The 16,352-nt window shown below is 42.2% G+C and overlaps 2 protein-coding genes across 6 annotated transcripts in view; both read left to right on the top strand.

The window, feature by feature from the left end:
• TRPC3 (transient receptor potential cation channel subfamily C member 3) overlaps nt 1-13,085 on the top strand; it is a 37,248-nt gene extending 24,163 nt beyond the window's left edge. For 2 of the 5 annotated variants that reach the window (XM_006917748.3, XM_015593957.2), the window contains 4 exons: nt 1,206-1,415; nt 3,881-3,964; nt 9,880-9,955; nt 11,271-13,085. In XM_006917748.3, the coding sequence (XP_006917810.1) occupies nt 1,206-1,415; nt 3,881-3,964; nt 9,880-9,955; nt 11,271-11,401 (501 nt within the window). In that variant the 3' untranslated portion in view covers nt 11,402-13,085. Of the gene's footprint in view, nt 1-141; nt 571-1,205; nt 1,416-3,880; nt 3,965-9,879; nt 9,956-11,270 lie in introns of those variants that run through there. The other 3 variants (XM_025050948.1, XR_003048071.1, XR_003048070.1) reach the window with 3 other exon arrangements.
• A 2,029-nt stretch (nt 13,086-15,114) lies between these two features.
• BBS7 (Bardet-Biedl syndrome 7) overlaps nt 15,115-16,352 on the top strand; it is a 31,894-nt gene continuing 30,656 nt past the window's right edge. The window contains exon 1 of the mRNA XM_006917747.3: nt 15,115-15,359. Within this exon, the coding sequence (XP_006917809.1) occupies nt 15,324-15,359 (36 nt within the window). The 5' untranslated portion in view covers nt 15,115-15,323. The remainder of the gene's footprint in view (nt 15,360-16,352) is intronic.

Here is a 16,352-nt window from a genome sequence, read left to right as displayed (position 1 = left end):
AACCAGAATTTATGATACTTAACACCAGGCAGGGAGGCCCTGGGCCTTTCTCTGGGTTTTCCGTCTGGATAGGTCGGCATACACCTCCCAGGGGCTTCTAGGAGCGCAGTAAGAATTTACCGTCACTCTGCCTTCTCTCAGGGTGTATTTCAGAAGTTTTGACATCAGTGGCTAGAAGAAGCATTGGCCGTAGGGGTCTTATTCACTGCCAGATCAGCCAGCTGACCATCTGAAAGGCCCCGGTTGAAAAATTCCTAGGCGTCTGGCAAACATCGATGATGTTCTTCAAACCCGTCAGAATTTGTCGTATCCTGGAAATCACTTTGTTTTGCACCGGGCTGGTTCGGAGCCTTCTTTCGTCGGTGTGATTCTGTGTCCTTATGTCCTCCGGATTGGTGTTCAGTATCTTTTCAGTGCTTTGCTGTGTGTTAAGTCCACTGAGTCTCCGTGTCTGTTTTAGAAACGCGTAAGGCGGCGTTCTCAAAGCGGAAGTGAGGTCCTCCAGAAATGAACAGTGCGATGTTCTGCACACCTGCTCGGGTGTGACAGTGGCAGTCTGGGGAACGTGACGTGAGTGAGCCAACTTCCTCTGCCTGCGGGCCCCCTCCTCTTCATTTATTTCTCCTCTCCAGCCTTTCTCCCGCGTAGGATGGTCACACCCATCACCATGGAGTGGCACCGAGGATAAAAGGAGATTTAAGACAGGAATAAGCCACTGGGGGCCTTTTGTGGCCTTTGAGGACATATGTCAGACACAAAAACTCCAAAGTGCGGTTGACCTAAGTACCGTTTTCCTCCCTGCGCCCTTGGCTTGGATGGGTCTAGATGAGGAGGGAGGGCGGAGAGAGAGTGGGGAGCTGTTGTTGGGTCTGCAGACTCGGTGGGTTGGAGAGGGAGGAATTCATCTTTTCATCCTTCCTAGACCCTGAATTTTTTTTGTGTTTTTCTTTGTTTTTGGATGGCGGACTGGAAATTCTTGTTAAATTTCAGCAGGTACTGACAGAAGCATATGGAAGAGAAAAATTTCTGAAAAAACGATGCTCAGAACATTACATAGACCAATAGATTTGATGCAGATAAATGTGTATAAGTCACTTATCTATGTCAAAAGCATAATTCAGGCTCGTAAAACCCTACTGGAATCATTTACTGGAATATTTAGTTTTTAAAATGAGTTGTTCCTGCTTTTCTATTTTGTGACACAGGATGACAGTGACGTCGAATGGAAGTTTGCGCGTTCGAAACTTTGGTTATCTTATTTTGATGATGGGAAAACATTACCTCCACCCTTCAGCCTCGTTCCCAGTCCAAAGTCATTTGTGTATTTCATCATGCGGATCATTAACTTTTCCAAATGCAGACGGAGAAGGCTGCAGAAGGACATTGAAATGGGCATGGGGAACTCGAAGTCCAGGGTGAGTATCGGAAACTGCCCGCAGCCTCGGGATGCGTGTCTGTCTCTCCCCTTGTCTTTCGACGTCTGTTCGATAATTTTTATGGGTGAACTTAGAAGATGTTGAAAGTTACCGTCCACTCCATGGTCTTTCATAGTCTAATCCTATCTTCATCACGTTTCAGGATGTCACTTAGTCTGTGCCTTGCTTTTGGTCATAATTTCACGTAAACTACCAGATTAAAAACAAACAAAAAACTTCTTTAACTTGTTAAAAGAAGAACAGTTTTTGTAAGAAAACACTTTGGTATTTGCGCTCCATGCTTCTCAACTGTTTTTCTAAAGTTAAATAGTTATGACCTCACATTTTCCTCTTAGTTGTATGTATAGTTCACGACCACCGAATTCTTCTTATTTGCAGAAACCCTTTATTGGGCCAAATAGTCTTTTTTCCTTCAATATTATATAGTCGATACAGGCCTAAGAATGTCCTCCAATATTAACCATAAATACCCCTTTTATAAGTAATCAAGAGTGGTTTGTCCTCAAGTTGTCCTAGTTGAGTCCAATTCATCGGCAGGCAGAGATGAGTGCGATGATAGCACTTTATTATCAGGAACTTAATTTTCAGAGATAGAATTGGTATCGGAGACAGAAGGACATGAGCAGAACCGCAAATGATAGGGATCGAGGCAGACAGGAGCAAATGTGTGGGGTTAAATAGAACTTTTGCCTGAAGTTGCGAAAATGGCCTGTATGCGCTGGGAGCCACGAGATGGCAAGGTCATCTCTACAAAGTACAGGCCGTCCTGAGCGGAGAGGTGGATGTTTTTTCTCCGTCGAAGTTGGGGAAAGGGCTGGATTAGTACAATTTAAATTTCTCACTTTTTAAAATAGATGTGCCTTTCCAAAATGTGTAACACCCTGGCATCCTATTCTTTAAGGAGGGGTTGGTGCGGCTTCGGGTTCTGTCAGAAAACCAGCTCTTTCTCCTGCCCCTGGAGGCGCCAGGGCTTGGTTACCGCCCAGCTTCCTCCCCACGGGCCGCACCTTCAGCAGCAGGGTGGCTGGTCTCCTAAGGAGGCCAGACTCTAATTGTCCCCTTGGGCGACTCCTGCTACTGCTGAAACTGACTTTGTTTCTCTGCGGAGTTAGTAACTGGAGCTTTATTGTTTGGAAAGGAAGCCTCTCGAGCGTGGAAACGAACAGCTCTTGCCCGTTGCACCTTAAAGTTACCTTTCGGGCCGACGTCCCTGACTTCATTCCCGGTGTTGTCATAAGGTGGAAGGGGAGTGCCAACCGTCAGGTCGCAAAGAGGGCAGGCGTTCAGGGGCACCCGGCGCCCAGACCCTCCGCGGCACCCGCGCGCGGATCCTTCGGGAGCCCCGCCCCCTGGCTCCCCTGTAGCGAATATCTGGTTAAAAACTGCCATTTCGATTTTATTCTTTATTTTTTAAACTGCATGCAGAGCTGTTTAAATCTCTTTAATCTTATTCATATACCTAGATACTATATGTGCTGGATTTATTACAAAAAAATTTTTTTTTTGGAGAAATTATACGTTTCTGCTTTTCTTTCTCCGAAGGAGGGGTGGAGCCTCCAGCAGTGTTTTGGGCTCAGTCTGTGGTCAGATACTGACCCCCAGTGGCGCCCAGGCCTCCCGGCACCCTCTCGAGGGCAGAGCTGGCGCGCCCACTTCCTCCTGCCCAGCACCCACAGCTGCCGGAGTCATGACCGGGTGGGGTTGCGGGGGGCAGGGGGGATGCAGATGTTTGGGTCCGGGGCCCTGCCTTTGCACCCCACCGCTCAGGAGGCGGCTTGCCCCTGAACAAGAGGCAGGCCCCGCTCGCTCTGCGTGTGCGCCTCTGGCTTCCTTTCCTACCTGCCCCAAGTTAAACCTTAAAAAGAGAGAGAGAAAAGCAAAGCAAAGCAAAAATCTTTAGCCGGGTTCTCTCTAAAGTCGCGGAACTGGCTCAGTAGAAGGCCCAGATCCCTGGGAAGATGTGTTATTTGGGCAAACATTTTAGGGTTCCAAAATTCTAAGTGATACCAGCCCAACTTGAGGATGATTCTGTTCAAATGCAGGAGAGGAATGTAGGCTCCGGGAGAGCCGCTTCTCTGCAGCTTCACCTTCTAGGCGCCAGGAATCGGTTTTGACAAAGTATGCAAGGTCCCCAGGAGCAATCGCGTTTAGCACGAGCCGACTTTTAAAAATATTTTTTCAGAAAAAAATAAATAAAATGTGTTTTCAGCTAAGCGGTTCAATGACAGTTCACCCTGCTATCGCGTTGACAGACGTGAGTGACCTTTTTGCTCACGTTAACTTTTACCTTTGGAAATGAAATCACTTACGACACTCGACACCCACAACATGTTCCTTGGAAATGTGGACTCCAGAAGGGTTATTAAGGAGGATAAAGTAGATTATGCTTTTGATTTCCCAATGAATGTATTCTGATTTACTAGGTTAATTGTATTTTTTCCTAGTTAAACCTCTTCACTCAGTCTAACTCAAGAGTTTTTGAATCACACAGTTTTAACAGCATTCTCAATCAGCCAACACGTTATCAGGTAAGCATTCATTAGACATATCTCTTTGTTTGTAATTCCATATATGTCTGTGTGTGTGTGAGAGAGAGAGAGAAAAAGAGAGAGAGAGAGAGAGAGAGAGAGAAATTAGTGAGTAGAATTAGATTCTTCAGATGTACTATGAGGATAGAACAGAGAAAATGGTATGTTACTTGGTGGGCATTTTAGAAATCAGAGTCCGGGTTTTTCCTTCTTTTTTCTTTCTTTCTTTCTTTCTTTTTTTTTTTTTTTTTGTTCGAGGAAGAAGAGTTCCTTTGCGATATTGAGTGGAGGCTTGCCACAGTTGCCAGAGGACACTTCCGGTGTCCCTTGGGCTGGAGAAAGCGCTCAGAGAAGTGGTCTACTTGGAAAATAACGCTGACACACTTCTCCAGGCTTTTCTTTCAGGCGGTCCATCTTCCGAATGGATTCTTAGACTATGCCGTTTCCTCAGTCCTACTTTCAAATAGCTTTTGCATTTTGATATTGGATGTGACATTCGAACACTATCCCCCAACTCCGAAGTCCTTTATTTTACATCTATCTGATCATTTCCGATGATCAAATCTTTAGATCTCTGGTATGTACAGGATCCCGAGAATGAGGGTCAGGAATTTGTAATGTGTGGTGATGACAACAAATGTCCATAGTCCTCTTCATACAATTTTCTTGGAGGCAGCAAATTCTGCAGAACTGCTTGCCACGCTGATTGCCAAAGCCTTACTTTTTAATGATTCTATTGTATTCCATCGTATGGTTATACTTAATCGATCAGTTTTCTGTTGCTGGAAATAGAGAACATTGCCAGGATTTAGCTCTTACAAGCCATACTGTAGTAAGTAACCTCGTATATATGACATTTGAAACATGTGCAAATCTATGCAGTGTCCGGTTAAAGCATATGTGTATGCTATTTTTTTGTTATCAAACTGATTTTGATGGCATGTGTGCCAATTTCCATTCTTAAAATGAATGTATGAGAGTGCCCATTTCCTCCTTAATTTTCCAACAGTATGTTACCAGAGATTTTTATTTTGACCGGATGGGTAAAAATGCTGTCACAGTGTAGTTTTACTTCCCATTCTTTATCATGAATGAACTTGACCATCTTTTTACATTTAGTGACCTTTTCATATGAAAAAAAGGGAGTGTGGATACCTCTAAGTTTCATTATAGGAGGAGTTTGTTTTTTTCTATTTCTTATTCTCTTTGTTGCTTTCGAGTGATTTAGAAGAAGTGGAGAAATGCCTAGATTCACTGTCAAGTTCAAACTTCCTATGGCTGAAAATTATTAGGCTACCACATGAGATGATCCCTGCTAAACTCCCCTCCAGACTCCTATACATTTCATATTTTTCGAATGAGAAGAATTTCCTGTACCTGTGGTGTAATCATCTGTGCCTCCCCGAAAGTGATAGGGAGCATAAGAGACTCTCTGAGGGAAAAGCTAAGCCCACGCCAATCGAACTAGATATAAATGTCTCGATTCTATTTAGATAAAATGTCTTTATCTAAATAGATAAAATTTCTTTATCTAAAAGCTCCATGAGCGATAACAACAGTTGGTTTAGTTGTCATGGATTTTTGTCTTAGGCAGTGTGATTATAATTTAAGACTTACCTTAAAAAAATTCCAGATCTTAATCTGCCAGATGGGGACGTTTCCTTCACAGCCGTGACCTTGGGGTACACTGATTCTCATGGTGCTACCACAGCTCAGCACTCTGGGAATATCTCTAAAGAATCATTTTTATGATTAGTTTATAAGACACCGAAAATACTTTATTATTTTCTCATGACTTGGCGAATTGCTCACCTTATTAACAAGACTCAGTGACATATGACATAACATATTTTCAAAACGAGTCACATTCACCTTCAAAAAAAAAAAAATGTGGCCACGACAAATCAGATCATCCATCATCTTACTGTTTTACATTCAATTGAGTATTTCCTCTCCAAAGCAAGGAAGAGTTCCAAAAATGTGTTGGTCAACGCCAGTGTTATTTATATTTTAACATTAATTATTAATAGCATTCTGAGGTATCATTTTGAGTGTGTAAAGAACTTTTTGAAAACCTGGAGATAATTTTTCTGGAGAACATAAAGACTTGGAGAGATGGCTCTGGTTGAATTCTGCTCATGAATATCTGTATTAGTTCAAGTTAAAAGTACATAGGGGGGTTAAGATGGCAGTGTAGGGAGACCCTGAACTCAATTTTTCCCACGGACACACCGAATATGAACCTACATATTGAGCAATTCCTCCTGAAGAATAATTGAGGACTGATTGACCAGCTTCTACACACACACAAAAAAATTATAGAGGGTATTAAAATGTATGTGAAACACCAAAAAAAAAACAAAGCAAAAAAAAAAACCCTGAATAGTCAAAGCAATCTTGAGAAAGAACAAAGCTGGAGGTATCATACTCCCTGATTTCAAACTATACTACAAAGCTATAGTAATCAAACCAGCATGGTACTGGCATGAAAACAGAGACAGAGATCAATGGAACAGAATAGAGAGCCCAGAAATAAACCCGCGCTTATTAATCTATGACAAAGGAGGCGAGACTATTCAGTGGGAGAAAAGCCAGTGTCTTCAATAAATGGTGGTACGAAAACTGGACATGGACATGCAAGAGAATGGAACTGGACCACTGTCTCACACCATTTCCAGAAGTAAATTCAGACTGGATGAGACGTGAAGGTTAAACCTGAACCCATCAAACTCCGAGAAGACAGCACGGGCAGTCAGCCCTTCGCCTTCAGCCTGGGTTGTGCGGGCTGCTTCTCCTTCGCACAGCTCCCTGACCTGGAGATCGGGCTCTGACGTGAGGTGTGGATCTCATTGTCGCCCTCTCCATAACGATAGCCCAGTGTCCCAGTCCTGTCTCCCGAGCAGACTGTCCTTCCCCGCTGTTGCGTGTGACTGCCTTCTACCCAACACAGTGGCCGTTTATGCTGGTCAAATAATAAGCGCACAGGTTGGGCCAATGGCCGCTCCTTTCTCATCTCAGTTTTTTTTCCTCCCCGACTTAATTGGCAGGAGCAGGTCAGCAAGTCTGCTGAATAGACGTTTATTTGGGAGCAAGATGCCAGGCTCCCTTTCATTTAGACAACCCTAATCTTTATGACCACTTGCCTTGGATTTCCCCCTTCCCTTAGCTTCGGGGAGGGGGCACCCCAAAAGCTCATGATCCCGCCCATGGCATTTTCCATATGAGGGTGATGAGGAGGAAATGAGTGGTGAGTTCATTTCCGGTCTGGTGATTGTCACTAAGCCCTGGGGGAGGCGGCTGGCCCCAACTGCTAGTGGCAGCTTGGACTCAGACCGTGGCATACTTAGCCTCCTTTGTCACCTTCGGTTTTGGGTCATCGACAATTCCAGGACAATGGGAAAATCCCATTTGACATAAGGTTGCATTGCATTGGTTTTTTTTTTTTTCATGGATAAAAGTTTTCAATTGTCTTAATATAGTTAAATTTATCAGTCTTTTTTTACGGGTTAGCTTTTCTGTTAGCCTTTTCAAGAGCTATTTCCCTATTCGAAAGTTTTTACCTGTCACCTTTAGTCTTGTCCATTTGGCTCTTTTTTTCCTTTGTATATGGTGTGAGGTAGATATGTAATTTTAACTTTCTGATAAGCACTATTTGCTGAATAGTCTATTCTTCAAGCTACTTTTAACTGATAGACATTCCTTTGTATTTTCTTTCTATAGGAATCTGCCTTCTCTGTCCCCTAAACTTAATTATGTCCCTGATATGTTCACCTGTCATAGTGAATTGTTCCAATGAAGTCTCACTGGATTAGGAACTGTGTCCATCATTGCATCCCCAGTACCTAATTCACTGCCTGTCATAGAGTTGGCTTTCAAGAAATATTTGGCAAATGAATGAATGAGTCCAGGCTAATATCCACCAAGCTGTGAGTCTGTCCTGGGATCTGCATTCCTCAGACATCAACAGGTTTTCTATTTTACTGTCACTAGTTGGATGAGATTTTCCTTTTCGATAGCATGAGCCCCCTCTTGATCTGTCATGTCATTATTCTCTGAGACAGATACTTTGAATCATTCTTGGAACATGCACCCCATGGATAAGTGGGGAGTACCATATCCGCATTTGAGTTCAGGTCTTTTTTTTTCTTTCCTTTATTATCTTTGAATGTGATACTTCATATAGGCACAAGAATATGTGTAACACATAATAAATTATGAAGGATAATTACTTGCACACACACCTTGAAGCCACCTCCTGAGAAGGATAACATTATGGCTTCTACACAGGTGCTCCTCCCTAGCCCGCACCCTTGCCACTACCTGAGAGGTAGTTCTACCTTGAAGTTTGGGTTTCTCGTCCTCTCGCTTTGGACTTCTTTTGAATATAGGCTGATTGCGTGTATAGATAATCCTAAAAATGCATTCTATAGATCCAATTGTTGTTGAACTTCGTAAGAATAGTTTCACACTTTGTGATGTCTGCAACTTGAATTGTTCATTCAACAGTTGTGCTTCTAAGATTCGTCTACACGGTTGTGTGGCTGTGGTCCATTAATTGCATTAGAGAACACGATGACATTGTGTTGTGTGACATACCGTGATCTATTTGTCCGTTCTCCTGTTGATATTTGTTTAGATTGTTAGTGGTTGCTTTGCTGTTTCGCACAAAGCGCTGTCGTTTATGTCTCTTGGTCCAAATGGGGGCAGTTTCTCTAGGCTCTATACCAACAACGGCCTTTCTGGAAGGCTATGCAGATATTCAACTCTAAAAGATGATGTCAGATTGTTTCTCGGAGTGGTCTACTTATCCTCATGCCAGCACATCTGGTCGGAGACCCGAGGTGTAGAAGACACATCTGATCCTTCCATCGCTCTACCCAAGTCACCCTCTGGCCTGCAGAGCGCTTCCTCAGAGTGGGGGTGGGGGGCTCCAGATCCCCAATTCAACATGGCCCCTTCTCCTCCCAGAAGCCAATATTTCCTTCCAGTTTGTGGCTTGCCTTTCCACTTTTTTAATGTTATCTTTATAAAGAGAAATTTTAATTGTAATGAGGTTGAATTTGCCAACATTTTCTATCGTAATTAGAATTTTTTATCTTGTTTAAAAACCATCCAGCTCTACACTGAATAAATATATTCTGCTGTACTTTCTTTTGGAGGATTTAAAAGCTTTGTCTTTCACATTTAAGATGCACATGGAACTCATTTTTGTGTGCACATTATGAAGTAGGGCTCCAATGTAATTTTTTCCACATGGCTAACAATTATCCCGCAAGAGCATTTATTTAGATTGAAATATATTCGCAATATATATTGTTATAATAGGAAAGCATACAATATAACAATATACATAGTATTTAGAAAACATAAAATACAAAACATAGTAATTAGTACATATACGAAATTTAAAGATAGGGTATTGGAAGGACAGACAGCCACCAAAATAGCAAGAGTGATTATCTTTGGAAGGTGGATAATCTATGATTTTGTTTAAATTTTTTGTTCTTTTTTGTATTTTTTTCTCTATACTGAGCAGATATTTAATTTTTTTTTAATAACAGTGAGAGATAAGGTAGTGTCTGTAGATGATAATGTAATGTCAGTACACTTTAAAGAGAAGTCATTAGTTTAAAGAGAAACCATGAATTGAAACCCTCCAATATAACTTTTTTAAAAAGCTACTGGCTTCCATTCCTGGGGGTGGGGTGGGGACATGTCTGTGAATCATACAGTAAGTCTCAGGAGGTGAGAAACAGTTAAATTCTGAAACTTGGGTGATTCTTCTATAAATAGTTATATAAAATCTCTCTTCCCTGAGTCGCTTGCTTTGCAGGTAAGTAAGGCTCTTTGGAGACTAGGATCTCGGTTACTTGTATGTATCGTCGGTGACGTAATCATTTCTTTTCGCCCGACAGCAGATAATGAAAAGACTAATAAAGCGATACGTCTTGAAAGCACAAGTAGACAAAGAGAATGATGAAGTGAATGAAGGTGAGCCTCTCCCATGTGAGAGACATCCTTTGACGTCTAACATAATAATAATAATAAATGTAATAATAAACATGGAAAACTTCATGTTGACAGTCACTTTAAAAGTCCCGTCTAAGGTAACAGTTTGGATCCTTCTGAGATCGACAGGAGAATCTTATGTCGCATTTCTGAAATGCTATCTTTTTAAAGAAATAGTTATTAACAATATCAACCCGAAACCATTTATCTCTACTCAGAATGCCCTGATTCTCAGAATGCAGAGACTGCCGTCTCTCGGGGAGTTTCAAATCCCTGTTCCATAGGTAGTTTCAGTGAGTTCCTGTGAGTGGTAACATTTTTCCAATGGCGCAGGTAAAATAATGGTTGGCTCAGACAGAATCCACATTTCTTCAGAAGAATCTTTACATTTTTGTCCAGAAAGAAAGCTTTAACCCATTGTTCTCGGCTGTGTTTGTCTTTTGCCTTTCTCTTATCTTTTTGGCTCTTTACTTACACGTGTCTATTTTTCCAGGTGTATCCTAGGCAGGGCATCTGTGTGAACTATAAAAAACTATTCATCAAAGGCCGGGGCGTAGGCCCTAACAGCAGCCCAGAGTTGAAAGGAAGTCAACCTGGAGAAATAAGTTGCACGAAAAATGGAAACTGTAGCTTTCCCCACCAATGAGATGCCACTAGATAAGAGATTTAGCTGCACTGATAAGAGAAAAAAGGGCTAAATCAAGTCAAACTGTTCATGAGCTTCGAAGCCATTACCTGGTTAATGCAAGGAATCCCTTGCAAATTGGAGTCAATCCAATGACATGTGTACGCAGGAAAGAAATCCATGAAAGTATGAATGAGCACCAGCAAAATCCAATCACGGTGTCCTAGAAACAGTCTCAGGGAGACAGGATTGGAATGGGGCCATCGTTTAGAAAGCGGAAATCTGATCGGTTGTACCGTAACCCTTAAGGCTGCGGGACCCTGGGGGCTCCCGGGACACAGAAACGAGGTCCCCTGGCTGGAAGTCAGGTAACGGCCAAGTCGCCCTGTGCTAAAAGTTGGCCGAGCCCCAGCACAACACTGCAGCTGAGTTTTACTATTAAAAACACAGAGGGACTGTTTTTATAGCTTTTTTCAAAGGTCAGTGTATTTTTAAAGCCTGACATTTCTTAAACATTTTAAATAAATAAAAAAAAAAAAAATCTAAAATAATTACCTTGGAGACCTTAGGAGCTAAATATAGTCATAGCATAAAAATTTTACTCTCTGTTCTTTTCTAAATCCAAAGAGCAAATTATCGATTATGTTTTTGTTTTTGTTTTTAATACTACAGGTGAATTAAAAGAAATCAAGCAAGATATCTCCAGCCTCCGTTATGAACTTCTGGAGGACAAGAGTCAAGCAACTGAGGAGTTAGCCATTCTAATTCATAAACTCAGTGAGAAGCTGCACCCCAGTGGCTGAGGTGTGAATGACTCGGTGACCTGGAATGCGGCTTTGACTACAGCACAAATGTGGGCAATAATATTTCTAAGTATGAAATACTTGAAAAACTGTGGTGTACATTTTAAGTATTAACTGCCTCTATCATGTGAATCTTTAAAAGTTAGGTTTGAATGGTTTTACCGTTTTATCACGTGCGAATGGTCTTCGTTTTCATTGCCCGTTTGTAAGGCCTCGACATTACAAACGGGTGACACGCCATTGCATTTAAAGGCCTAGTATGACTACGTGACTGATACTTTTGTCCATTTTAGAAAAAAATCCAACTACATCTTTGCACTACCTGTTTGCCTCCAAGAGACTGTAAGCTCCTGGGGGACAGGGACCATGTCTTCTTCATCTTTGTGTCTCTAGCATCTAGTACAGTGCCTGGTACATAGTAGGTGCTCAGTAAATGTTGTTGAAACCAACTGCCAACAAAACACAAAAGCAAATAAAAAGGACATCACTATCTAGCACACCTTCTCTTGTCCAAGTGCCGAAGGGATCGTTTTTAAAAATAGAAACTAAAAACATTTTACAAGCAGCTAGGACTTGGTCATATTTTCTTAGACATTTTGGCATCACTGATAATCCTAGAACCTTTGACCCCGAAGAAAGAATTTAACAATGAAATGGGTTAATAGAAAATATCATTACATTACATATTTAAGTTTCATAGAATTGTTCAAAGTAACACATTAAAGATTTTTTTTTTTTTAAGTATGTACTGTTTGCTTGCTGTCTTAGATTTTCATTTACTGTTTTTCAGTCATGTGAATTTAGTCAGTGGGGTGGTGAATGTTTTAAGGCTGGGAGTTACATGTTATTTTGGTACTAATTTCTGCTTCTGATGCTTTAATGCTAAGTCAGATGTCCATAACTGTCTTCCTGTCTTGCCCATTCACTCCATTCTGAGTTTTGGAGGGGATGTTTATGGGGAAAAAAATCAGGAAGAGCAGTGGCCGTGAACCTGGAAAGGTGTGTCGGGTATCAGGTGTGCTTTATTTCCCGTTGAGGCCTCTTTTGCCATCATTGCTTACAATGATTGACATCCTTTTTCGTATAAAAGCATTCGGTGATACTTTCTACACAAAATAGATGGTGATGTATCTGACTTATTATATAACTGAGCTGAATACCGGTAAATCTCCACAACAACTCATGACTTTGATAGGAAAGGGGGTACAGGCCAGTAAGTTCCCTCGTCTTCACAGACCGTAAAACACTCAAAGTATTTTTTTTTAACCAGGTTGGTTTAAATGTCTCAGAATTATGCTTCACATCTGATTCTCTTCAGTCTGTTCCTGTCAAGTCTTATAAGAATATGAATTGTGATCACACCTCAAAGATAGTTTCATAGGTACTAAACACCAATTAAGTACATGAAAAATCATTATTCTCACAAAGCAAGGCTTTATAGACCTGAAGACAAAAATGAACATTAAATGGAACCACATAAAGCTCTCTAAAGATTTCTTAATTTCTACTTTTGGAGACTGAAAAAATTAAGAAAAAACTTTGTACATTTTTGCTACCATCGTAGACGATTTCATTAACTTCCGTGCTGTTCTCTAATAGTACTTTGTCTTAAACGTTTTTCAGATTGTATGTATGTTATGTTATGCCTCAGAACTGAATAAAATATTGAATTTTTTCATTGTCATATGTTACTCTACTATATTAAAACAGCAAAGATAAGGAGTTTCCATAATAGACAATACTTTCAGTCTTACAGGATTGTCTAGGATTCCAAATGTGGAGGTTTTTTGTTCGTAGATATGGAATGGAATATTTAGCAATATTCCAAATTGGGGTTAGAAAAATGTTAACTGTGAAAGTGTCAGATTCAGCTGGGGACATTCAGCCTCTGAGCCTTGGAATCTTGAGTAAAGATAAAGATGACAGCATTTTTTTTAAAAGTCCACGCTTCCCACCACTGTAGCATGCACCATTGATCGGACAGGTTCCTTTCTGTTATGGGCTGAATTGTGTCCCCCCTAAATTCGCATGTTGAAGTCCTAACCCCCAGTACCTCAGGATGTGGCTATATTTGGAGATAGCACCTTTAAAGAGATAATTAAATTAAAAGGAGGTCATTAGGTTGGGCCTTAATCCTATGTGACAGGTGTCCTTAGAAGAGGAGATTAGGACGCAGACACAGAGGGAAGATCCTGTGAGGACACAGGGAGAAGACGGCCAGGAAGAGATGCCTCAGAAAATTGCTTTGGTTCCCTGCTCACACCTCGATCTTGTACCCTAGCCCGTGAGATCCTGTAAGAAAATAAATCTGTTGTTTAAGCCATCCAGTTTGTGGTACTTTGTTGTGGTGGCCCTATCTATCAATACACCTTCCAAGCCCTAAATTCTATAAAATTCTATGTAATCACATTTTATCCTATCTCCATGATAGCTGTTTTTCAGTTTACTTCTAAAATTTATCTGTATTTTTTCGAGTCTAAGTTAATAGATATTTTCTCACAATTGTTACACAGCTAACCTATCTCAAGGCATTATTGTCTATTTTAATAGAGTTATTTTAGCCTCAGAAAAAGACTTGTCTGGAACACCCTGGAACCCGCATAAAACCTCAAATCCCTCTGTAGGAAAGAATTTGTTTTCCTAAAAAGCACCTCTTCTCAGGGCTTTAATTCTTGATTCACAATCATTTGTGAACTTTTCCCTAAGAAGCCACAGAAATCAGGAAAGGGACAGTATCATTAATCTGTACTATTTCTGTAGGCAGAGCTCTGTGTGCACTAAGGAAGGACCAATGGACATGAATCAAGGAACGTCAGATCTTGGTCAGATCCTGGATGACCATAGTACAGCAGTAGTCTGAGGGTCCCTGAGGCCTTTTCGGGGAGTCTTTTACTATTAGGTATTCTCATAGCACTAAGATGTTATTCGTCTTTTTCACTGTGCTGACATTCGCCCGGATGATACAAAAACCATGGTGGTTAATGCTGCTAGTACTTAATCATCACTCAAAGCAATGGCTTCAAACCGTATGGAGTAAGTAGTTACTATAGTCTTCATGCCCACATTGGCAGGAAACAATTTCACTTAAAAATGTTCATTATGAAGCAGCAAAAATTATTTTAAGTCTTATTCTTGAGTACTTATCTTTTAAAATATTCCATATGATATGGGAAGTAGGCATAAAACATTTCTACTAAATAGCATCGCACATTAATTGTCTCAAGGAAGAGCACTTCTGTGATTAGTATTTTGAGTTGCTAGCTGAACTTGTTGCTTTTCTTGTGGAACACTTTGTTTTTGAAAGCACAACTGAAAAATTATGATTATTCAGACTTAGATATTTGTCATGAGCTTTCTTGAGAATTCAAGCAGGGAACTTGTCATTTCAAAGAAAACAATTGACATTTGTTGCCAGTGCTTAAAATCTGAGCCTTTAGGCACAAATTATAGTTTTGCAAAATTTGCACCATCTGAGGTTGACAGCTTTCTAGTATTTCAAATCTTTTCTGATGAAATCTGTGGTGATATTAACAAATGATGTTTTCGGAAGTTTCGGCGGCAGGGGTGGAGCCAAGGCTGCGTCCCCGGTCTCCCTGGAAACCACCCTCCTCGGGTCCCGTGGACCGCGTCCTCAGTCCCTCTCCGCCTCCGATTGGAGCAGGTTTAACCAGTGGGCGGGGCCTCGCTTTCGTCCGCGCCCACTCCCGTGAGCGTACTGACGTCACGCCGGACGCCGCTGCCCTGACGCCCGCGGCTGCATCCCCGCCGACGCCGCTGCAGCTGGGGTCGCCCCTGAGTGAGCGCGCCCCGGCCGCGGGCCATTTCCCCTCAGAAGCCCCGGGTCCCGTAGCCCCTGTCCCCCCTGTTTCCCCTGTCCCTACTGTCCCGGCCCGGCGCTGCCCGGCGCGTCCGTGCCGCCGTCATGGATCTGAATTTAAACCGAGCGGATTATCTGCAGGTAACCCCGAAGGGAAGGGGCGGGCGCCGCGCGGGAGGAGCCCCATCCCTAAGGATCCGGTCCTTCCGCTGACGCCCGGAGGGTCGCCGGGAGCGGGAGCCCCGGCTCGTTCGCCCTCCCGAACCCCGCTTTCTCCTGCGAGCCGGACCCCACCTGCCAGGCCGCAGGGACAGCATCAGCGACCGTTTATTGAGCGTCTAGTTTATTCCGACAGTTTCACGTGCATAAATATTTAGTCTTCATAGAAATTCCCCAAGTGGGTCATGCGATAGATGAGGATCTAGGGGCCCAGAGAAGGAAATTTGCTTCCTAGCGAAAAAGGATGGCGTCGCTACTTGCAACAGACCCCAGAGCTGGTTTTCTCTGTTACACCCTCTCGCCCCTCAACGTTTCAGCCCTGGCCTTTCTCTCCCTCTGCTCCATCTCCCCCTTTTTCAGTAATCCTGTTCGGGCTAGTGGTACACATACATATTCGCCCGCTCGCTTTCCCTGGGAGCTATGCTAAGCACTACCCACCTTAATATTTACCATGTCCAGCTGGTCACGACCTCTCGCTGCGTTGATCCCTTCTATCTCTTGAATCTGTCCCATTTTCTCCAACACCATTTCTCCAAGTTCAGATTCTCATCTTCTCTTGCTTGGATCACTGAAATAACCTCCTAATTGGGCTCGGAGGCTCCAGTTTTCACCTCCCAACAAGCTGTCTTTCACAGCACGTGCTAGATTGATGTTTCAAAATACATATCCAAATAAATTGTTTTAAACTTCAGTACTGCTCTCTGGAATACGGAATGACATTATAGATCTATAATCTACGTGTAAGTTCTTTCTCCCCCATCCTCTTCCGGTAACTGTGCACTGCTAGCGACAGTTCTCCACTGAACTTGCTGTTTTCATCTCCTGTACCTTTTGTAAAATAAGCTTCATCATCAGCTTTATTGGATGTCACAGCATCAGCACGTTTGGTATTTTGGCAAAAACCTTTGTTGTGTT

This window comes from Pteropus alecto, unplaced genomic scaffold (assembly GCF_000325575.1).
Source record: "Pteropus alecto unplaced genomic scaffold, ASM32557v1 scaffold17, whole genome shotgun sequence".
NCBI classification, from domain to species: domain Eukaryota; kingdom Metazoa; phylum Chordata; class Mammalia; order Chiroptera; family Pteropodidae; genus Pteropus; species Pteropus alecto.
This window is presented reverse-complemented; position numbering and strand designations above follow the sequence as displayed.